The sequence below is a fragment of the Aspergillus nomiae genome (genome assembly GCF_001204775.2).
Source record: "Aspergillus nomiae NRRL 13137 chromosome Unknown contig00009, whole genome shotgun sequence".
NCBI lineage: Eukaryota > Fungi > Ascomycota > Eurotiomycetes > Eurotiales > Aspergillaceae > Aspergillus > Aspergillus nomiae.
Window position 1 is genome coordinate 64,954 of NW_015378064.1, and position 21,394 is coordinate 86,347.

Here is a 21,394-nt window from a genome sequence, read left to right on the forward strand (position 1 = left end):
GAGTCGCATATTAGGGGTAAGATAGTTAACCATGGATAATGACTCCTTGTCCCCAGAGACAATAAGACTGAGTGTTGCCTGCAGAATCCTGTGGCATGATAAGGCAAAGGAATATGGTATGTCAAGTTCATGGCCTGCCTCATGTATAGTTATATCTTACGAGGCAGAGATGGGAAAACTTAAAGTATCGGTGTGGATATCTTTAGATAGCACAGCCTATCTACACAACAAAAGAGGCAGCTTGGGTGTTAGATATCCGGAAGTAAGGGCACAACAGGGCAACGAGTGACCTTCACCTTCGCGACTCGGTCAATAATCGCATCATCCTTGCTGCAAGCTCAAATAAACAGGTCATCACGCATATGCTCTGTCACGTTTGTCTGGCCGCCACTGCATCTACCTCCTGCAGTATGTTCTAGCTTAAGGTCGACATTTTCTCAATAAGTAGAAAAGGCCACAATGGCAGCGGCATCGTTAGGAATCTACCGTATCGTGTTTGAGATACTTTCGCCGGATACCTAGTCCATGTTTGCAAAGCGGACATTGAATTGATAATGGAATCTACTCGTCTACTAGAGCTTGCTGCTACCATTACCACCGCGGTGAATGCGATTCACAGCCACCTTACCGATCAGAATCTTCCGTACCCATCATTTGAGCCGGGTGCTCCCACGGCACTGCCAGAAGAGCTGGCCAGTAGCCAGAATGCCCTCATAGATGCCATATCCGAGATCTCTGATCTGGTAATTGGCCCGGTTGACGCAATGGCATCAGGTTCTGTATGTGAACAACCATGTCTTCTCACCACCTTTTGGAGCAAATACTAACAGGAACTGCTATACCAGTCACAAAACTATGTCAGTCTTTCTGTGATTCAGCGATTCAACATTGCCAACTCCTTCGTTCCAGGAGAGGAGAGGACCTTTGCACAGATCTCAGCCGATACAGGGCTTAGCAGAAGTATGGTTAAACGCATCCTCCGCCATGCGATGACGTTCCGGGTGTTCAAGGAGCCCCGAAAGGGAGTAGTCGCACATACCGCTCGATCAGCCTTGATGAGGTCCCGGGAGTCAGCTGATTTCATGGCTGTGGCACTTGAAGAAATGGACCCGGCTGCATTGCGGGTGGGTGTTCACTATGCTTCATAGCCTTAGAGAAGAAGCAATGCTAACGGTACATAGGCTGCGGAAGCTCTCCAAAAGTGGCCGGGGTCAGAAGAGCCTAACCACACGGTATGCCCAGCCCTGACTCAGTATAATAGCTCACAGCGCTTATCAGGCCATTTCCCACACGCCAGGGGTTTGCCCTCGTGAATAGAACGGATATTCCAACATACAAGGTGCTGGAGGGAGACCCAGCCCGCGCGGCTCGATTTGCCAACACCATGTCCATCATGACGAACGGGAAAGGCTTCGATGTCTCACATGTAGTCAATGGGTATGATTGGAGCGCGTTGAACAGCGCGACAGTGGTGGACATTGGCGGCTCCCGAGGGCACATTGCACAAGCCGTGGCCTCGACATTTCCCTCCTTGAGCTTCGTCGTACAGGATCTCCCAAGTACTGTGGCCAATGCCGCAGCAGATCTTCCACCACAGCTTGTCGGGCGAGTATCCTTCATGCCGCATGACTTTTTCAACGACCAGCCGGTTGTTGCTGATGCGTACTTTCTCCGCTGGATTCTTCACAACTGGCCCGACAAATACTGCGTTAAGATCCTGCGAGCTTTGATACCAGCCCTGCGGCCAGGGGCTCGGATAATCATTAATGAGATATGTGTGCCTCAGCCAGGCTGCATCCCATTGTGGAGGGAGAAGCAACTCCGGTAGGGTTCCTCTCATTCTATCCTGCTCTCTGTCTAAGTACTAACGCAACATACTGCAGAACCATGGATATGGGCATGATGACCCTCTTCAACGCCCAAGAAAGGGACGCCGACGAATGGTGCGACCTCCTAGAGCGTGCCGACCCTCGGTTTACTTTCGCTGGAATACATCAGGCCGAAGGCTCTCAATTAGCCCTGATTGAGGCCGTGTGGCGGGAGTAAACGTGCTTTGATCCAAGCCACCGAAGAAAAGGATAGTTTGAAGTAGATAGATTAGATCTTCACTTCCAGTTGGAACTATCTACTAAGTAATTTATCTTTATTATTTTGACGTAAGGACAATTTCCTTTGGCGAAGATGATTGTCTCATGGACTCAAGAAAGGGCAACCGCGTATTGCGTATGTGATATCCAATGGTAGTGAAGTGGGCTAGGACAATCTTACTCAAATTCACTTCAATCACTTCGAGATATTGTCGATATTCAATGGTGATACGTTAGACCGCTTTAACTGGCCTTAAGTACCTCCTTGCAGAGGCACAGAAAGTTGAATGTAGCGGTAACTCGCATCTATGGAAAGCGTAGGCAAGTTTATGACCTGGTGCATTAGACGTGCTGGGGCTACAGTACTCTTGACCGCTATTCTCTTCTGTCATCGTTCCCAGGCGTGCCATGTAGATCTAAGCAAGGGATTCATGCGCCTGGAACGAGGTATAGTGTCAAAAGATTAAGAAACGTAACCAAAAAGGCGGTTCCTCCTGTATCTAAACGTGACCATCCTCGGCAGGTATTTGTGTGAACTTTGGTTTAAAAGCCAGTGAACATACGAATTATCTCTGTCATTGAGACAAGTACGCCCCTAACGTTTACCACATTTGTTTGGAAATTGCTGGAAGCAAGTGTCAACTGCCCGAATTTCAAAACTGTTATTCAGTACACCATATCCCTCCACAATGAATCGCTTTGCCTTCGTTGGATTAGGCCAAATGGGCCAGGTCAGACCATCACACAATTATTTGAATCTCTGAGTCAAGTTCAGAAAAGAAGGTAGCTAAACCAACTGGTAGGCAATGACGAAGAACCTCCTTGAATACGGCAACATTGCAAAACCATTGGTCCTCTACAACAGAACCAAGAGTACAGCAGAAGCCCATAGTGCCTGCCTTGAAGGCTCGAGGGTCGCAGAGGACATCCCCGACGCTGTCCTGAGTTCAGATATCATATGGCTCTGCCTTCAAAACGAACAGGCGGTCGAGCAAGCCTTCGAGAGCATTCTGACCGTCCCAATCGAGCGTAAGCTCTTTGTGAACAGCTCCACCATCTCGCCAGAGAAGACAGACCTAATTGCCCGCCGCGTTTTGGAGGCCGGAGGCGAGTTCGTAGCAATGCCTGGTATCCCTCTGCACTCAGCGAATACAACTCTGAAGGATTATATGCTAACCCGAGCCACTGCTTGTCTAGTTATGGGTGAGCCTACAATGGCAGTAACACGGTCACTAACTTGCGTTGCAAGCGGCAAAGCAGAGTCTGTGGATCGTATCCGGCCCTATGTGCAAGGAGTGTAAGCAAACGGACACCCCCCCCTCCCCTTCGAACCGCTACCACTAACGGCCGCTCAGTGTCGGGAAAACTTTGGTTGATCTGAGTGGGGAAGAGCCCGGACAGGCGCAGATGTTGAAGCTGATGGGGAACTACCTGATCATGACAACTATGGCAACGGTTGCGGAGGCAAACACATTTGCGGAGAAGTGCGGCCTCGGAACAGTGAACATGAATAAGTTGATGAATGCTATATTTCCCAATCCGCCACATGCCATCTATAACCGCCGGATGCTCAGTGGCGAGTATTACTCAGGGGTGGTCAGTTTGTTCCTTTTGCTCCGTTCAGTCCGTGTTGCTAATACACCGAACAGCCCATGGTGGAAGTACACAAGGGAATAGAGCTGTCAGACCATGTCCAGGAAATTGCAAACGCTTGTGGCGCGTCGGTGGATCTATACAAGGTTGCACGGGAGAACTTGAAGATCGTGCAGGAGCACGAGGGCCCTGGCGCTGATATAACTGGGATGTATGGCGCAGTCAGGGTGAAGAGTGGACTGTCGTATAGAAATGACCCTCAGTAGGCCAGTTACCTTTGTCAGATTGTTGCTATCCAGAGAATCTGAATGTTTTTTGTCCCATCAGTCTGAAGAGCGTTTAAGTGCCTCTCCATCGTATAGGCCTTGTAGAGTCAGAGATGATACGAGGGACTTCCAGTCCTTCTTCTGTTGGGCTGGAAAGACATGTTGCGCAGTAGATGAATTGCGTGATTTAAGCAGTTCTAATAATTAAATAGTTTAAGCATTTCAAGTATCTAGGTCAGTTGAAGTACTTGAAGTATTTAAAGAAATCCGAGCACAGTTGCTGTCAGAAACTCTCGAAGACCCCATCCGAATATGTATTTCTATGACTTCAGTAGTCTGGCGACTTCTATCATCACCATTTTCCGCGATGTAAAGCTTTAAAAAAAAATAGTACAGGCAAAGAGCAGTCTTTCAAGGTGAAACGAACAAGAGGAAGACGGCAAAGGAAGCCGCAGAGAGAAACGGTAAAACAAGATAAGAACAAAAATAAATCTATGCGATCGAGGTAAAACCGTGCGATTAAGACCGGGAGGATTACTTGCAAATATATGAATCCATGAAAAAAAGAAAACAAGGAGAGACTAGAAGATAGCGCATATAGAGGTGGTACTTTTTACAACCCGCAACATCGAAGTAGGTAAAGGACGAAAGTGTGTACCGGACACGTACCATTTAGTATGTAAAAGAACTCGGCACTGACAGCAGCCTGAGTAAGAAATTATTCAATCCTGGTTTTCCCTTCCTCTAGAAAGCCAAGTCGAGCATTGCTATAGCCCCTTTGGTGCCTTCTGGAAGGAAGAAATTGCCCAACGATAGGATCGGATCGGGCCTTGATCATCGCATCCTGATATCCTTCGGATCCAGCAGCCGGTGTATTCAATTTGGGCCAGTTCACCTGCAATCTATTAGCATGGAGCAAATATATAATAATTCCCCAGGAACATACGTAAAGCATCCCGTGCCCAAGTATAAAGCGCGCGCACCAGACAGTGACTGCCAGCCAGAATATGACAAACAGACGCAAAGGCCATACGGCAGCATCAGGCAAACGCCTCGTAAATATGGAAATTAGAACCATGAAGACACCAGCAGCAAGGATATAAGGGATGGACTGGATAATGAGAGGTCGGCGGTCTAGGAAAAGTTGAAGGTTGCCAAGGGTGGAATTTGGAGGAAGGTAGGTGCCCAAGAAGACATCAAACCCATCTTGCCGGGGGCCGTCCAAGAGGTTATTTTTCACGTATCGCGTGATGGAATTGTTCAAGTCTTGCAGCATGCCAGCGCGAGTACGCTTGCCAGTACGGGTGAAATCTGTCTTCAGTGCTCCGGTGCCCGAGTACGATTTAGAGACGACGTCTGCATTATCGGCCCAGATGTTACGGAACAGATCCTCAAACTCCCGGTCATCATTTGCAGCTTCACCTTGACGTAGGACCCCAGCGTCAGTGAGCTGGCGTGTTACAGCCCAGCGTCCAAGCATACTCTGCACTACATTCGTCCGATCCAAGCAGTCCATGCAGTTGGTACGAACAACGCTGGCTTGTGAAGATCGTGTATCCAGCTGTCCACCAGGCAGGCCAGGATCCTCTACACCACGGAAATAGCCGCCTCGTGTAAGACCATCAATTAAGCGATCCATCAGCAATTCCGCGCGGTGCCATTGCAGCCCCTTTGTTTCGTTGTGGAAATCGAAGTAAATGTAGTGGAGACGGTCCAATTCCTTTTGCCTTTGATCTGGCTCCAGGGCATGTATCTTCTCGGATGATACTGAGTCGACCTCGGTATTCTCGGTCGATGGAGAGACCAAAATGCGTACGAGCTGCTCATATGCATCCTTGACTCGCTCCTCCCTCCCTTTCTGGTTTACAAGGTTGACCAAGTAGTTTTCTCCATACAACCGGATCTGCTCAGCAAAATGCTTTCGTGCGGCATCGACGGCTGTTTCCACCCCACGAACCTGAAGTTTGGGGGTATACTTGAGATTGTTGACCTCGGCCCAATAGACGGGAACACTCCCGCGAGTCTGCACATAAGCCATGACCTGGAGGTCTCGACCCGAATCTCCGGTTTTTTCTTTCATGGACTGCCCTCCAGCAAACCCCGATAACCCACCAGTCGCATCATTCAGGATCACAATCTGCTCGGTTTCGTTGTAATTCGAAACGTGACCTTGTTCATCGATACCGCGTGAGAAGTATCTTGTTCCAGCGCGGTGTCTAGATCTTCTCGTAATGAGAGCAAACGTGAACGTAGTCGACTTAACCTTTGCCGGAGTGATGCGTAACATTCCATACATTACGGGGAGAATATAAGGGTCAACCCCGGGCTGGGGTCCATAGCGTACACTCGTTGTATCGTGCCCTCCAAGGCTAAAGTCTATGAGATCCGATTGAATGAAGCGGTTCCAAAAGAACCGATCATCGGCTCGCTTCCACATTGGAAGGCTAGCATCGCTTTGCGACTGACGCTGGAAACTGTTGGTGAGGTCCAATGCATAAGAAAAATACATCGGCCCGGTGCGGAGGAGCTCTTTTAGCAGCGCCAAATACGTGTCCTCATCATGGTCATGGAGCGGGCGCTCACGAAGGGGTAAGAACTCAGTTGCTGCTACTTTGTAGACCATATGTCCGCGGAGTCGACCCATAGGCAGCGCTTTAGTGATCACGATGATATATTTGTCTGCAAGAGTCAAGCATTAGAGTCAGGCCACTAGCCGAGGTTCGCAAATCAGACATACCCAGCTTCAACTTGATCATACCCAGTATACCGGCGATACTGGAAATGCGCTTAGCACCAGGAAGGGTGCCATCATGCAGTCGTAAGTCGCCTGTTGGGCGATCAACGACAAGCGTGGGAGCATTCGGTGAAGAGGGCGAGGTAAAAGCGTAATGAGAGGAGGAGGCGTGGAGGTTGATATCGCGGAACGGAAGGAGAGTAGTAGCCATTGTTGGCGACAGCTCACTATCTAAACAGGGGGGGTAATGAAAGATGATAGATAACAATACCGAAGAAGTAGATAGGAAGGAATATGAAAACTAAATAAAGAACGTGGGGTGGGTGGATGTAATATCACCGCATGGCTAAAACTCGGGAAGGAAAGAAAAGAAGGTTCAGGCAGAGAGATGGATTGTCAGGAGCAGGAATGACGATCTCTCAGGAAGCCTAGGGTGTTGTGTCTTGTCACTCTGAACGCAGCATGTGGTGATAATAATACCTGCCAATTGCCGCCAGCAGAGGTCAAGCCAAGCCGCCACACCGCCCCGCAGAACGGCCAGTCGGCTTGGGCCAGGTGTGGCTGAATCCCTTCGTCATCTACCTTACCTTTACCAGCCCAGGCCGCCATTAAACCTCCTCCCAGTATCCGATCCCGTCTTCAGTCCACCTCCCCAGTCTAAAGAAATCTTCCCACCTCTAGCGCTTTTTGTTCTCACGATCCACCTCTGTGCGATTTCTACTTCCCGGCGCTCTACATAAAACCTTGCTCTTCCGACCATAGAAATCATGGCCTCCAGAGCCGCAGCAGGCGCCCGTCCTGGTGCCAGATTCGCTCAGTTCAAACTTGTCTTGCTTGGTTAGCCATTTCAATAATTACCCTCCTGCTACATTATAAGTTATAGAGTAACTGACACAACGTCTCCCCCACTTTACAGGAGAATCTGCTGTTGGAAAGGTTAGCCTATTCGCTTCCACTATCTTGACGGTCGCTGACGTCTTTCATTACAGAGTTCGCTAGTATTGAGATTTGTCAAGGTAGGTCTAGAGCTGATGAGTCCATTCTGATATCCTAGATATCCGGTCTTAGTTTGGGGTTGCGATGTCGCTTACTTGTTATAGGATCAATTCGATGACTACCGGGAGTCGACAATCGGCGCTGCTTTCTTAACACAAACCATTTCCCTGGACGAAAGCACGACGGTCAAGTTCGAAATATGGGATACCGCTGGCCAGGAGAGATACAAATCGCTAGCTCCGATGTACTACAGAAACGCCAACTGCGCAGTGGTTGTTTATGATATCACACAAGCTGTACGACCCCGGTCATGAGTCTCAGTTTTTGTTATTTGAACCCACGAAATACTAACGTAGCAATCGTCGTATAGTCGTCGCTGGATAAGGCCAAGTCGTGGGTGAAAGAGCTACAACGTCAAGCCAACGAAAACATTGTCATCGCCCTTGCGGGTAATAAGCTCGACCTTGTCACAGAAAACCCAGACAAGAGGGCTATCCCAACCGCAGATGCCGAGGCCTATGCACGTGAGGCTGGTTTGCTTTTCTTCGAGACATCAGCGAAGACTTCCTCAAACGTACGGGAACTTTTTACAGCAATTGCGAAGAAACTTCCTCTCGATCAAGCCGGACCTCGAAACTTGCGCACAAACCCCCGTCCGGGTGTGGACTTGCGCCCAGAGGCCCCTGGCACCCAGGGCGCCAACTCCTGCCAATGCTAAATTTAATCGCAAGCTATCACCCTTGTCTCGCTGTATCTCATATTCGCATTCTTTCCCCACCCGTCTTTTCAATTATTTTTAGATACGGAAGGTGCACGTCTTCAAGGTTAACTATGAGTCGCCACGCCGGGTGACTCTATGGATCACCACCAAACTTTAGCCAGAATGCCTAATTCTCTATCGGTGTCATGATGATCATGGATATGGCCCACTGGAATTTTGTGAGATTTCAGTCGTCGTTGAGTGGCCGAACACGATGGCTTCCCTGATCTATGTCACCATTTCTCTTTCACTTTTTTCGGCCTTGATATTCGACTGTGTAGCTACTAAGTGAGAAGTCGGATATCGTGAAGGGTCTAGTTGGATCTGGCTTTCTAGACATTATGCAGCAGGACTGTGCCTGCGCTTTGTGCTTTTTCCTTTATTATTTGTTTCAGCTTTAATGTTCCCGGCGTCTGTATCCATGTCTTCCTGTTGGGCTGAATTCATGCTACATCTCTTCCCCTTATTCCGGTCGTCGTGAAATCGTCCGTATGCTATTCCTATATAATAACTTTCTCTTTAAATTCTTTATGGGAAGTTCATAACCATGTGCCATCCTTTTTCTTCATATCAATCGTTACGTAGCAGGTTGAAGCACGAAGTAGGTCTTTATATGGAGTAGTTGGAGAACATTCTGCCGCGGGCAACTCCTGTGGGCGGTGCGAAGATTCCCGAGGTCACCAGCCACAGGTTCTGCGGCGGTGCACGATCGGAGCGGTTCGTAAAAGCATCATCCCAATTCCGGTCCGCGTTTTCACTCTCGCCAACATCACCCCTTCAACAAAACCCGCCTTCAGCGTTTACTTCACAGTAGTGCGGCTCGTCATGCTGCGCTCTTCTGTTGCACCGGGTCGGCAGCTGCTGTTGTCTTCCGTTCGCCAACGGACGGCCTCGCAATGGTTGTCTAGAGCTGGGGCAAGTAGCCGGCTCTCTGGTCAGGTATGACGATGCCATGTGCCTTCTTGCCTTTTACGACACCAACTGACTTGCATTTTTTTTATCCATACAGAGATTCTTTGCCGATGCTAAGCCTCCTACCGGCGCCCCTACCCCTGTCTCCCCATCATCCGAAACACCCATCCCCCCCGAGACTGTTCCTAAGTCATCGCCTAGTGAGCAAGGTTCGATTCCTATCGTCAATTGAATATATCGACTCCTCCGATGCTAAAGTATGCGCAGATTCTCAGACTCCTCCACCGCCCCCACCCGCCCCGGTTCGTAAAACGGGACGTTTCCGAAGATTCCTTCTCTACCTGATTCTCACATCTGGTTTCGCCTACGGTGGAGGTGTCTTCCTTGCCTTGAAGTCTGACAACTTCCACGACTTCTTCACGGAATACATCCCATATGGTGAAGAGGCTGTTCTTTACTTCGAGGAACGTGACTTCTATCGTCGTTTCCCGAACACTCTGAAGGGCCACGCCCGCATCTCTGGACACACGGATGAGAGTAAGAAGGTTACAATCCCAAGAGAGAGTGGTCTTACCTCGAAGGCTGCAGAGGAGCAAGGCTCTGGAAGCGATGTTTCCCAAAAAGGCCCCCATATGAGTGCTGTCAAGGCTGAAGAAGCCCAAATCAAAACCGAGAGTGCTAAGCCTGAACATAAGACCGCCGCCGTTGAGAAGGCTAAGAGTGACAAAGCTGCCAAGGACCAGGCACCCAAGAGCAGTGATAAGAAAGCTGAGGAACCTAGACAACCAGCACTGCCTGCCGTGACAACCTTGGAATTCGCTCAGGTCAATGAGGGAGATGAAGCCATTGTGCAAGAGTTAGTGAAGACTTTCAACGACATTATCACTGTTATTAGTGCCGATGAGAACTCTGGCAAGTACTCTACGCCTGTCGCCAAAGCCAAGGAAGAGCTCCAGAAGATTGGGGAGAAGATTATCGCAGTCAGAGAAGAAGCCCGTCGCGCAGCGCAGGAGGAGATCACCAAAGCCCATGCCACCTTCGACGAGTCTGCTCGCGAGCTTATTCGCCGATTTGAGGAGTCGCGCGCGGCTGATTCTGCTCAATTCCGGGAAGAGTTTGAGTCGGAGCGGGAGAAATTGGCTTTTGCTTATCAAGAGAAGATCCAGACGGAGCTTCAGAGAGCTCAAGAAGTTGCTGAACAGCGCCTCCAGAATGAATTGGTTGAACAAGCCATTGAACTCAATCGGAAGTACCTCCACGAGGTGAAGGATCTCGTCGAGCGAGAGCGTGAGGGCCGTCTTAGCAAGCTTAACGAACTGACCGCCAACGTTAGCGAGCTGGAAAAGCTTACTAGCAGTTGGAAGGATGTGATTGATACCAACCTGAAGACCCAGCAGCTTCAAGTCGCCGTGGATGCAGTCCGCTCCGTCCTTGAGCGCTCTTCTGCCCCCCGTCCGTTTGTTCGAGAGCTCGTTGCTGTGAAGGAACTGGCTGCCGATGATCCTGTGGTTGAAGCTGCCATTGCATCTATCAACCCTACAGCATATCAGCGTGGTATTCCCTCTAAGTCTCAGATCATTGAACGTTTCCGCCGCGTCGCCGATGAGGTTCGCAAGGCAAGCCTTCTGCCTGAGGATGCGGGCATTGCTAGCCACGCTGCCAGCCTCGTCTTGAGCAAGGTCATGTTCAAGAAGGACCCTGTCGCCCACAGCGATGATGTTGAGAGTGTCCTTGTTCGGACCGAAAGCCTCTTGGAAGAGGGCGACCTTGATGCCGCTGCACGTGAGATGAACAGCTTGAAGGGGTGGGCCAAGATTTTGAGCAAGGATTGGCTCGGAGATGTGCGCAGAGTCCTGGAAGTGAAGCAAGCTCTGGAGGTATGGTTCCTAAACACAAAGTCGCTCCCCTAACTATTCCAAGCTAACTCATTGGTTTTACAGGTTATTGAGACTGAGGCTCGTCTTCAGTGCTTGAGAGTCGAATAGATCAATAAAGAACATCAATTCCTTGTTTCCTGTAATTTTTCTTTGCCTCCTACCCACAGCACCTGTACCTCTAGTTGTTCTCTTGCGTCGTTAGACCTCAATGCTAGAACCTTCCCGTTGTCTCCTTACTATATTGTCTACAGGATTGTACGCAACGATGTTTGTCAGGTTTCTATCTGCATGTCAGACATGTTGAGACTACTATAGAGTAGTAATATTGGCGAGTGAAGAGGGCATGCGTGGGTAGTAATGGGTGCTACTCTACCCTGAATCCATGATATTCCACCATGCCTCCTCCCCAACAGCATAATTGAATAGAACTAGAGATTCCTGGTTGCACTCTTTTATAAGTGTCCTGTGGCAGGAAGAACGTGTGAGAGAAATATGAAGCAACTTCCATATGACTAGCGTTTAGCCATGCTCGAAAGTATTGCAAAGAGGAATCGAATCTAGGTAATACTGCCAAGTGCAGTGAGATCCAGAGCATGGAAAACGAGCTAGCTGCCTGAGGCACTTATCGCAGTGCACGCACTATACCCGTTACAGGAATCCGTCGTCACGGCCGGGAAAGGTATGGGGTATATCCTGTACAATACCGTACAACTTACTTAAAAGTGATCGTCACTATTTACCTCGACTATGAAAGGGGCCTTCAAATATTTCAACTTCATCGTGTCGCCAGATTTCCTCCCATAGAATATGATAGACCATCGATATTGACCTTGATGGTCCTCATGAGTCCCTCGATCACCGTCACATACCCCTTTTCTATCGGCCGGGACCGAACAACACTCCGCTTTGGCTCTGATGTCGCAGAGGACCGATGCATCGCCCACGCCACCAAATCCTCTCCCCAAAGTGGACGAGAAACCGCTTAGATCTAGCTCGTGGCGCTCTTCTCGTCGACTTGAATCCAACGACAAACCTGATCGGCGAAGGAGTTTGCGAATGAGCGAAGGACGAGACAGTGGGGAGCTGGAAGGCAGCACACTCGGGAGCAGCTCCCGCGACGGGGATAAGGGAGGCCGAGGATCTCGACGAACACACAGCTCAGGAGGTTTCTTACTGGACTCTTCATTCTTGCCCAGATCAAGTAGTCTCAGGCATAGTTATCATCGCGCCCATCACTCGGAATCGGAGCGAAAGGAGAAGCGTGGAACACCCCCCGATTCGGAGATTGTGGTACCCAAGAAGCGGTCGCGATTCCCTTGGAGCCGCCAAAAAGAGTCAACGAAGGAATCTTCAGCAGCGCCCCCGGGGAGAGAAGCTTCTCAAGAAACCCCTGGTCCGTCACATTCGCAACAAGATGCAGAACCGCATCCGTCCCAAACCACGGAAGTGGGAAGCGAGACTCCCCTAGGGCTTGATAGGGACTCATTACAGATCGTCAATCTAGCATTGAACTTGAGCGAATCCAGAAGAGTAAGTGCCCATGGTCGAGTGCCTTCTGGCCGCGTTGCAGGGGGAAGGTGGACCGCGTCGGCAGGTCAACCTTCCGTTTCATCGAGTGGAAAGGGTGCACCTATTACACTGGGCAGTCAAAATGATAGCCCTTATCCACGCAGCGGCTTTACTCAGATGACCGTCGATGATCACTCGAAGCTTTCGGGGGCCTCACATGTGGATCAAGCCGTACATGCACCATCTTCGGTCTTGAACCTGCTGCCCGATTCCGTCAATTCAAACTCCCTACCACACGTATTCTCAGACGGCACGCTTGCTCGAGCTGATAAGGCCCGGCGCCATTTCGAGCTCTTCTCCGAATATCTCCGATTGCTTCCTTCGCTTTCTCCCCTTAAACCGCACGAGGCACACACAGACCCAGATTCCACTCCAGCGGGTACTGGCGACACCCCTCCAGGTCGCTCGTACAACCCTCTTCAATCAATCCGAAACCGCAAAGTTAGATTCCGCGAGCGATGTCCCATTGATACGGATGCAGAAGGCTGGACCAATGTCGGAAAAGTTCATGAGTGGGTTGACTCGATCGAGAGCCAGTTCAATCAAGAAGACCGTAGCTCTTTTGAATGCTTGAAGCTCCCACCTTTCCACCAAGGCTCGAAAGACCTCTCACATAAAGAGCCGGAGGGTGATGAGATTATAGGAGCCTCTCCTTCCTCCAGTCTGAGGCGAACCAGCCGTGCAAGCAGCGTCAAGGCTCGCAGACCAAAATCTGATTGGATGATCTCACCGCCAGAACTTTTGGCTGATATCGCATGGGTTGAAGATATACAAAATAAAAGCAAGCTTATCGATAAAGATGGAAATAATCTATACCCCGATCCCGCAATGTTGATTCCATCCGATGCCCTCAAAACCAAAACCAGGAACATTCAAGAAGAGCTCCCATCCAGGCGGGAGTCAGTAGACACAGACCAGCCGACCTCACGCACTTCTTTATCGGACGCCCACCCTGGACTGACACCTGAGTTCAAACGGATTGGACGGGGGAGACGGCGGCATAGATTTCAAGGCCCCTCTCATATCGTTCGCAGCAGTGGTGGAGGACACAAATTACGAAGCGTTCAAGCAGCTCTTCGAGTGCGTCAAGCCGGGGTGACAAGCAATATTGGAAATACCAGGGAGAGAGCGTGGTATCCCCTAGGAGGTCTACTTCCCTACGGCCCGAACCATCAAGAACAACAGGATATATTGCCCCACCAGATGAGGAGAGCTCTCTAGATATGAAAGCTATGTCGCCACAGAGGTCTAATCTCCAACGATCTTGGAAAGCTTCTGACCGTACTAAATCCCAAGAACAGAGGGAGTCTATATCCTCAGCGCCAAGTGTGGATGACCGCTATGACCGTCTGACATACTCTGTGACAGCCGATGGAAGGGTGCCGCTTACTCCTATCCAATCCACTTTCTTTCCGAGTATTGCATCAAACTTATCGCCCCCATCAAGCCGGTCACCATCCCCGTCGAAAGGACGGTTCCCCCGTGCGATTATTGCCCGCCGGGAGAGAAGCAAGAGTAACTCGCGAGCTAAAGATGCTGTGGACAATAGCTCCCTAGAATCAGAGGTATTACGTAGCAACAGTTTATCGGAATACTCAGAGGGTTTGCCTCACGCTGGCAGACTGGACCCGAGCCCACTTCCAGATCAAACTCCCTCTACGCATCAGGATGGCCGGATAAAGTCGAGCCAGCAAGCACGGAAAGGGCTCGCACAACATGAGTCCAAACTTCGTGGAATTTTCAAAGGCCCTGGTAAGATCGCCGAAAAGGTTGGTAATGAAGTGTCAAAAATGGGTGGTCTCATTCTAAAGAAAGACTCCTTGGCCCATTCGCGACAATCTTCTTTTGAATCACACGTCACATCTGACGATGAGATTGCCCTAACCGATGTTGAAGAATCGAAAGGTGATAAGACCACTAATACCAAGGCACAACTACGCCGCCTCCCCACCTTTTCTGAGGACTACATTCTGGCGGCTCGTAGGGAGCCAGAAAAAGCAGCTGGGAAAGATTACCTATCCGCGCCATTGCCCTTTACTTCTCCCTCCCGCCAGAGCGATCAATCCGAGGGCCATAGAAGATCTGATTTGGGCAGTCCCCAAAAGACTTCTTCAGAGTCAGAGATGAAGAGCGCGAGAGAGACTGGACGAGACGAGGCTCTATCGCCATCTCCGCAGAAGAGGCGCGATGTCCGCAAGAAACCCGGGAAGGTTGCGACTTTTGGCCCTGAGCTACATACCATCCGAGAACAGATCAAGAAAGGCCGAATTAAGGATCCGTCTGTGCCATACAGTCTCACTCGGCCCCCGATCACAGGCCTTGCACAAGCAAAGGCATCACATGAACCGTCCTCTCATGAAAGTCGCTCCACGCCCTCCAGCCAATCCAGAAGCTGGAGTATCTCTGAGCGCAGTGTTTCTACCTCGATGGAATCCGGAGTCCCGGCAAAAAGAGAAGTCGAACGTACCCGTGCGCTCCTTCTCTCTTCAGGTATCAAGGCGCGAGAGATCACTCGTCGCGCTCATACTGTACGGAGTCCTCCGCCTGAGTTTCTTCGACGCGCAATTGGCCCTGACACGCCAGTTCCGGAGGTGCCTCGGTCGCATGAGTTCGATCTCGCCATTCAAGCCTTGGTGAAGAGGTTTGAGAACTCAGAGGAGCTCTTCCAGCGATCGATGGATGGTTATCCTGGTGATAAATTGTCAGCTCTGAGTTGTCAACTTGGCGCACTTGAAGATCTAGTCAACAATTCTCTCAACCCACGTGTGCGGGCTGCCGCACAAGATGCAGAAGATTTGAGCGTTCAGCTCAATACTACCAGCACCCTAGCAGTGAAACAGCTCAGCGACACCCTCGACAAAGGCATTCGGAGGCGCCATCGCCGGCTACGCTGGATACGACGTACCGGATTTGTGATGCTCGAATGGGCCCTTGTTGGAATGTTGTGGTGGGTATGGTTGATCGTCATGGCTTTCAAACTGTTACGGGGTGTTTTCCGAGGAGCAATCTCTGGCGTTAGATGGGTACTCTGGCTGTGATGGGTCTTCGTACTGGTTTGAGGATTTTTCTTTTTCTTTTTATCTTCCTATCTTCATTTTTTCAAGCCATCTCTATATACCCCTTTTCTTAAGACTGCTTTGCTCGTTGTGACTGCAAGTGATACCTGATACACGTTGTTCCTTTCTCACGGCATCTTTTAGTATATATTTACTTTGTTTAATTCAACGACTGTTATAAGTAAACCCCTGGCAGGTATTCATAGAATATGCTCCCATCCTGTGTATTGATGGTCTCATTTCTTGATCGGCGGTAACAAGGCAACAACAGTCTTTCACTTCAATAAATTGTCTGGTTTCGACAGATGTAAAACCATCTGGAGCCAAATCCCGAATTGTTCATTTTCTGTCTCGACAAAGACCGAAATCTAGTACAAAAGCAATGCCGAGATGGTATCACCCGCATCGCTTTCATACTTGCAAGGCACTATCACATAGACAATAAAGCCACTCCGAAACATTCGTTCAAGATCACCCGAATAGATCATTTTATGTCAATACTAAAGAACCATTTTCCTTGTCAAAGGCCTTTCATAGATCTGAGACGACGACTCAACCCTCACCATGAGATTCAATAGATCATTTGATATTTGTATCATGTCTATACGTTGGTTCTGCTAAGATATATAGCTTGGCTATGGCACATCACTACCGTGCTACTCAACAGGGTGCACTACTGTCTTGGTATATCAGCTTCAAGTAGTACCATCTACATCTTTTCGAACAGTCACTGTCATGATGGTGTCCTGTGGCAAGGTATTTTCGCTGATACTGTGCAATGGGACAAGAAAAAAGCAAAATCAACCTGATAAGTCTGTGTCGTCAGAGACATCAGTGGAGTCCGTGAGCTCAACCGAGACATTTGCATTCCCCCAAGGGCCGATCAATGCCGAAAGACAGAGTGTAGCTGGCCAAGAGGCGGCGAAGGTACGCTGGCCATTCTACAATTCCGGTGCGGAGTGTGAAGACGTGAATAGCGAATACTTTGAACCCGACGAAGAGCAGGAGCAACAGCCGAGGATATATATGTCTTCGAAGCCAGTAAAAATCCAGCGCCCACCTGTACATGCCCGGAAAGGCCTTGAGAGCAGGGTCTGTGAAAGCTAGTGCAGAACAATCCAAGCAGAGGTACAGGGAAATTAGGAATCCATCGTTGTTTGGCTACTGAGACTACTTTTTGTCATTTTCAATCACATGGCAGTTTTTCTTACTTTGTTTTCCGCTGTCTTGATAACCGTTGCTTGTGGGTAGCCCTTTCGTGCCTTCTTTTGATGAGGGCAAATTGATACCATCAATGGATATATGGATAGCTGGTAATCTCTGTATGATTAGAGATTTATATGAATGTAAAATAGAATTTGCGGGTGGCTGGCGGCACTGTTATGCAATGCAGTGGCAGGGAGCTAACTTATCAACGACGTATAATTGCCCTCGTTAAATATTTATATCTTGCCAACTTGACCGCACATGGCTTCTAAGTTCTCCAGATATACTCGTTCTCTCTCTCTCTCTCTCTCTCTCTCTCTCTTACCTTCAATAAAACACCGGTCTACCACAGAAGAAAAAGATGCACTCCATCGACTGTCAAACAAGTGGCATCGGCTTGTTCTAAGAATAGGTCCGTGTTAGAGGGGACCCCACCGATGCAGCAATATTATGATAGGTTGAGGCCAATAGTGTTGTGGAAAGTGGTGTTCTCGTTATAAGGCTTAGAGGAATATTTGAATTCTTCATTTAATTTGAGACAAACATGAGCATCGGAGGAGGTACGGCGGTTCCCTCTACTCCGACTCAAGGGGGGTTGCTTTCAAAAGTAGGATTACCAGCTCTCCCCTCCCACTATAGTCTACAAGTACCACACCAAGCACTCTCCTAGCGCTACCCGTATGGACTAGTAGATACTACGCACGGAAAACCTCTGATTCTATTCTTCCAAGAAATGAGATCATCTGTCGTACACACCTGATCACACTTAAGCTGAACAGAAAAAGTACAAGAAAAAAGACTGGAGGGGTTGCGGTGGTAGCCTCGCCATGACATCTGCCCTAAAGTAATTTGCACCATCTGGAAATGGAAAAAGCTGATAGAATACAACCTCCCATTTTCACACTTTCAGTGATCTCAAAAGTTGGATATGCCATATAAGGAAGGACAAATGGTCAATGTTACTTCAAGGATGACGGTCGTGGAGACTAGTCGAGGTCTATTCTACTGATAGTGGTTGAACAAGTCGTCATGGAGATTGACTGATCGAAGGGACTACAGGGCACGTGACCGCCGACGTGCCCCTCCGGGTGGATTCGCCGATGGAGCTCCCGTGAGGAGCTCCGGGGTGCAATACAGTAGCTCGTACCGACTCCGTACTCGAACTCCGACTGACCTGTCCGTAATACATTTCAGAGGGACCACCAGATCAACCAATGATTGAGCACGGAATATAATCTATAACAACACGGAACCGTTTTTATACCCGAGGCGCAGGCAAGATATCAGATGCAGGCCTGGATGAAAGGGGTTACCTCTCGTGATAAAGTTCATTACGTGCTGCATGATATGCATCGATTCCTGACCCAGCGTCTACGGAAACTCAAATGAAGACAGAAAATGAGAGAAACAGCCCGGATCCATGATGGTCTGCCTAAAATCCGGACTCGGACCTGATGCTCAGCAGCTCTGTGATTGGCAATGAGGGATATATTCCACAATCTGTGATCAGAACATCCGGTCGAAGGTTAGATCGTCTTCTATTTATTTCATCTTATTTTATTTTGAATTTGAATTTTTGGGAGGGGATGCCCATGGATCCAGGCAAATCCCACCAACCGGGAGGATCAAGGGCCGTCGAGACCTGCAGGGGCGAAGCTGGAACAACAGGAACCGACATGGATGGACCAAGCATGATACAGGATGTGACGCCGCGGTGGCCACCGGTGGTAAACTGACGGGACGGTATGGATACGGTTCAGGTTTGTTCGGGAGATGCCGTAAGCACCCCCACGAGAACCAGCCTTGACTCAATCATCAGTCATCAATCCTTCTTCAGCTTGGGCGACCGAATAAAAAAAAGCCTCTCGTTTTTGTTCGACTCTCGTCCTCCATCGCTCCCCCATCATTCCCCAATTGTCCTTTCAGGTGAGTATTTTTTCCCCCTTCGAGGATACCGTGATCATCCTTGCCGACGCTCAGTCTCGTCCTGATCTGGAACAATTCCCTACCCCTCCCCGCGGCCGATTTCTGCCTGACGGTGTGAGCCCTTTGCCCTAAGTGCGCTTCCACCGAACGCCCCGGTCGTCAAGCAAGAAAAAACTCTGCACCCTACGGACTTCTTCCCCTTTTCCTCTCCCCGCGTCATTAAATCTCTCACTCAGGTTGAGGGTCAGAGCTTCATTTCCAAACTTGCTGACCGCTGGTTCTGGTCCTGTTACATCAGGTCCCCATTTTCTAGGCCGACTCTGTTCCGCCTATTACCTGACTTTCCGTCGCACCCACGACTGGCCTTTGGAATCACCTCAGTTCCAAAGGCTCTAGCTCACCACGGCTCCCGGAGCCTCGTTCGTACGTTTCCGTCAAATTGTCTATCCTCGACGTCCCCGCGGCACTCTTAACAACATTCCACCTCCTACTGGTTTCTCCCCGTGTGTTCTCGTCCGGCGCGCCATTTATTAACCCGTTGACGCCCTCCCAATTCATCCCCTCGCCCTCTGAGCTGCCGCATAGGACTTCTCTGAAGGTTCTTCCTCTTGAGGGGGAAGGGTCTAGGAGGCTTGGTCCAGTCAACTACGGTTGCGAAAGTTTTCGCCCTCCTTAACACGCAGTCGCGTAACTCACCGTTTTTTTTAATCATCTTCTTTTTCACCTTTGTGCATCGTCGCAGCGCACATGGTTATGGCACCGACTGCGTGTATCCCTGCTGAGATATGCATGACTAAACATAGTCAAGACAAATCCGACTTGGATTATATTCATAATTTAAGTCAAATCAGCAATAATGGAGGGGACGACCTCTCGCAATCCAGGTTGGCGGCCAAGGATCTCGTCATGGACGTTTTGAAGAAGCGCGCCGACGAGGTCAACACCGACCGTTGCGCCCCTGGAGACGAGGATGCGTTCTATGTGGCGGACATGGGCGAGGTTTACCGACAGCATCTACGCTGGAAAATGAACTTGAGCCGCGTCAGGCCTTTCTATGGTAGGTTTGCACGCGTTTGGAGTTTGAACGTGCAAGGCTAACACGCGTCGTAGCGGTCAAGTGCAACCCGGACCCGGAGGTTCTTCGCCTGATGGCCAAGCTTGGCAACGGCTTCGACTGTGCATCGAAGGCCGAGATCGATATGGCTCTTGACACGGGCATTGACCCCAGCCGCATCATCTACGCGCAGCCCTGCAAGACCAAGTCTTACCTGCGTTACGCCGCTCAGATGGGCGTGAAGCAGATGACCTTCGACAATGCCGACGAGTTGTACAAGATTAAGGCCTGCTTCCCCGATGCAGAGCTCTATCTGCGCATCCTGACCGATGACTCCACCAGCTTGTGCCGCCTGAGCATGAAGTTCGGTGCGTCTTTGGACGTCGCCCAGCAACTTCTGGAATTGGCTCACCAGCTCGAGCTGAAGGTCGTTGGCGTTAGTTTCCACGTCGGCTCGGGCGCGGAAGACCCGACGGCTTTTATCAAAGCGGTCCAGGATGCCCGGATGATATTTGACCAGGCTGCTGAAATTGGTCACGAACTGCACACCTTGGATGTCGGTGGCGGCTTCAGCGGGGACACTTTTGAAAAGTTTGCTGGTGTCCTGAGTGAGGCATTGGATACGTATTTCCCGCCTCATATCCGTATCATCGCGGAGCCTGGCCGCTACTACGTGGCGACCGCCTTCACCCTGGCTGCCAACGTGATCGCCCGTCGCGACGTGCGAGACCCTGAGGACCCGGCCAACGATGCATACATGATCTATCTGAACGATGGGGTCTACGGAAACTTCTCCAATATCATCTTTGACCACCAGCATCCGGTGGCCCAGATTCTGACTTGTGCGAATGCCTCGAATGCTGCGACTTCGGCTGGCATCGCCTACTCGATCTGGGGGCCCACCTGTGATGGCATCGACGTTATCAGCCAACGGATCACCTTGCCTGGTCTGTTGGATGTCGGTGACTGGCTTTTCTTCGAGGAGATGGGGGCGTATACCAAGTGTAGCGCCACCCGTTTCAACGGCTTCTCCGACAATCACGAGGTGATCTACATCTCGAGCGAAGCCGGTGCTTCTGCTCTCCTCGAGTACTAGTCCTTTATATGTTTTTTTGGCTCTGTACCTACACCAGTTTTGTTATGGGTTGTTAGTGTGGAGGACAGTGCAGAGCTGTTTCTTGAAAACTTGTTTGCGTTGTCCTTATTTTACAGTTTTGGTTTATATTGTGTTTGACGAAGTAGATTTCGGGATTTGAATTGAGTTTTTTATAGTGGATAGACCCTCTGCCCTTCCTTCTAGCTCTTGGATCTGCATAGATTTGGTGGTTCATCAATGCCTTGGATAAAGACGAAGCGCG

The 21,394-nt window shown here is 49.8% G+C and overlaps 7 protein-coding genes across 7 annotated transcripts; 6 read left to right on the forward strand and 1 right to left on the reverse strand.

The window, feature by feature from the left end:
* Positions 1-554: 554 nt before the first annotated feature.
* On the forward strand, positions 555-2,046 carry ANOM_000860 (uncharacterized protein; the record flags this gene model as incomplete). The annotated part of the gene is made up of 5 exons (XM_015546118.1): positions 555-779; positions 846-1,124; positions 1,182-1,232; positions 1,298-1,824; positions 1,884-2,046. The coding sequence occupies 5 exons, from the start codon at positions 555-557 to the stop codon at positions 2,044-2,046; spliced, it is 1,245 nt and encodes a 414-aa protein (XP_015411680.1).
* A 730-nt stretch (positions 2,047-2,776) lies between these two features.
* On the forward strand, positions 2,777-3,946 carry ANOM_000861 (NAD(P)-dependent oxidoreductase; the record flags this gene model as incomplete). The annotated part of the gene is made up of 4 exons (XM_015546119.1): positions 2,777-2,818; positions 2,891-3,384; positions 3,443-3,683; positions 3,737-3,946. The coding sequence occupies 4 exons, from the start codon at positions 2,777-2,779 to the stop codon at positions 3,944-3,946; spliced, it is 987 nt and encodes a 328-aa protein (XP_015411679.1).
* A 718-nt stretch (positions 3,947-4,664) lies between these two features.
* Positions 4,665-6,891, reverse strand: ANOM_000862 (putative phosphoinositide phosphatase (Sac1); the record flags this gene model as incomplete). The annotated part of the gene is made up of 3 exons (XM_015546120.1): positions 4,665-4,841; positions 4,893-6,625; positions 6,684-6,891. 3 exons carry the CDS (start codon positions 6,889-6,891, stop codon positions 4,665-4,667), a joined length of 2,118 nt encoding a protein of 705 aa, XP_015411682.1.
* A 418-nt stretch (positions 6,892-7,309) lies between these two features.
* Positions 7,310-8,700, forward strand: ANOM_000863 (Rab family GTPase). Its single transcript, XM_015546121.1, has 5 exons — positions 7,310-7,517; positions 7,597-7,616; positions 7,670-7,696; positions 7,781-7,972; positions 8,047-8,700. Exons 1-5 carry the CDS (start codon positions 7,448-7,450, stop codon positions 8,392-8,394), a joined length of 657 nt encoding a protein of 218 aa, XP_015411681.1. The 5' UTR covers positions 7,310-7,447; the 3' UTR covers positions 8,395-8,700.
* Positions 8,701-9,197: 497 nt separating this feature from the next.
* On the forward strand, positions 9,198-11,575 carry ANOM_000864 (mitochondrion protein). Its single transcript, XM_015546122.1, has 4 exons — positions 9,198-9,375; positions 9,446-9,557; positions 9,616-11,225; positions 11,289-11,575. The coding sequence occupies exons 1-4, from the start codon at positions 9,262-9,264 to the stop codon at positions 11,331-11,333; spliced, it is 1,881 nt and encodes a 626-aa protein (XP_015411684.1). The 5' UTR covers positions 9,198-9,261; the 3' UTR covers positions 11,334-11,575.
* A 565-nt stretch (positions 11,576-12,140) lies between these two features.
* On the forward strand, positions 12,141-15,832 carry ANOM_000865 (uncharacterized protein; the record flags this gene model as incomplete). Its single annotated transcript, XM_015546123.1, has 2 exons — positions 12,141-13,941; positions 13,998-15,832. 2 exons carry the CDS (start codon positions 12,141-12,143, stop codon positions 15,830-15,832), a joined length of 3,636 nt encoding a protein of 1,211 aa, XP_015411683.1.
* Positions 15,833-19,729: 3,897 nt separating this feature from the next.
* On the forward strand, positions 19,730-21,368 carry ANOM_000866 (type III PLP-dependent enzyme; the record flags this gene model as incomplete). Its single annotated transcript, XM_015546124.1, has 2 exons — positions 19,730-20,039; positions 20,093-21,368. 2 exons carry the CDS (start codon positions 19,730-19,732, stop codon positions 21,130-21,132), a joined length of 1,350 nt encoding a protein of 449 aa, XP_015411686.1. The 3' UTR covers positions 21,133-21,368.
* Positions 21,369-21,394: the final 26 nt, after the last annotated feature.

Coding starts and splice junctions, on each gene's coding strand:
- ANOM_000863 (XM_015546121.1), top strand. CDS start 7,448: ATGGCCTCCAGAGCCGCAGCAGGCGCCCGTCCTGGTGCCAGATTCGCT. Junction 7,518..7,596: donor GTTCAAACTTGTCTTGCTTG/GTTAGCCATTTC, acceptor CCCACTTTACAG/GAGAATCTGCTGTTGGAAAG. Junction 7,697..7,780: donor TAGTATTGAGATTTGTCAAG/GTAGGTCTAGAG, acceptor TACTTGTTATAG/GATCAATTCGATGACTACCG.
- ANOM_000864 (XM_015546122.1), top strand. CDS start 9,262: ATGCTGCGCTCTTCTGTTGCACCGGGTCGGCAGCTGCTGTTGTCTTCC. Junction 9,558..9,615: donor GTCATCGCCTAGTGAGCAAG/GTTCGATTCCTA, acceptor AAGTATGCGCAG/ATTCTCAGACTCCTCCACCG. Junction 11,226..11,288: donor AAGTGAAGCAAGCTCTGGAG/GTATGGTTCCTA, acceptor TTGGTTTTACAG/GTTATTGAGACTGAGGCTCG.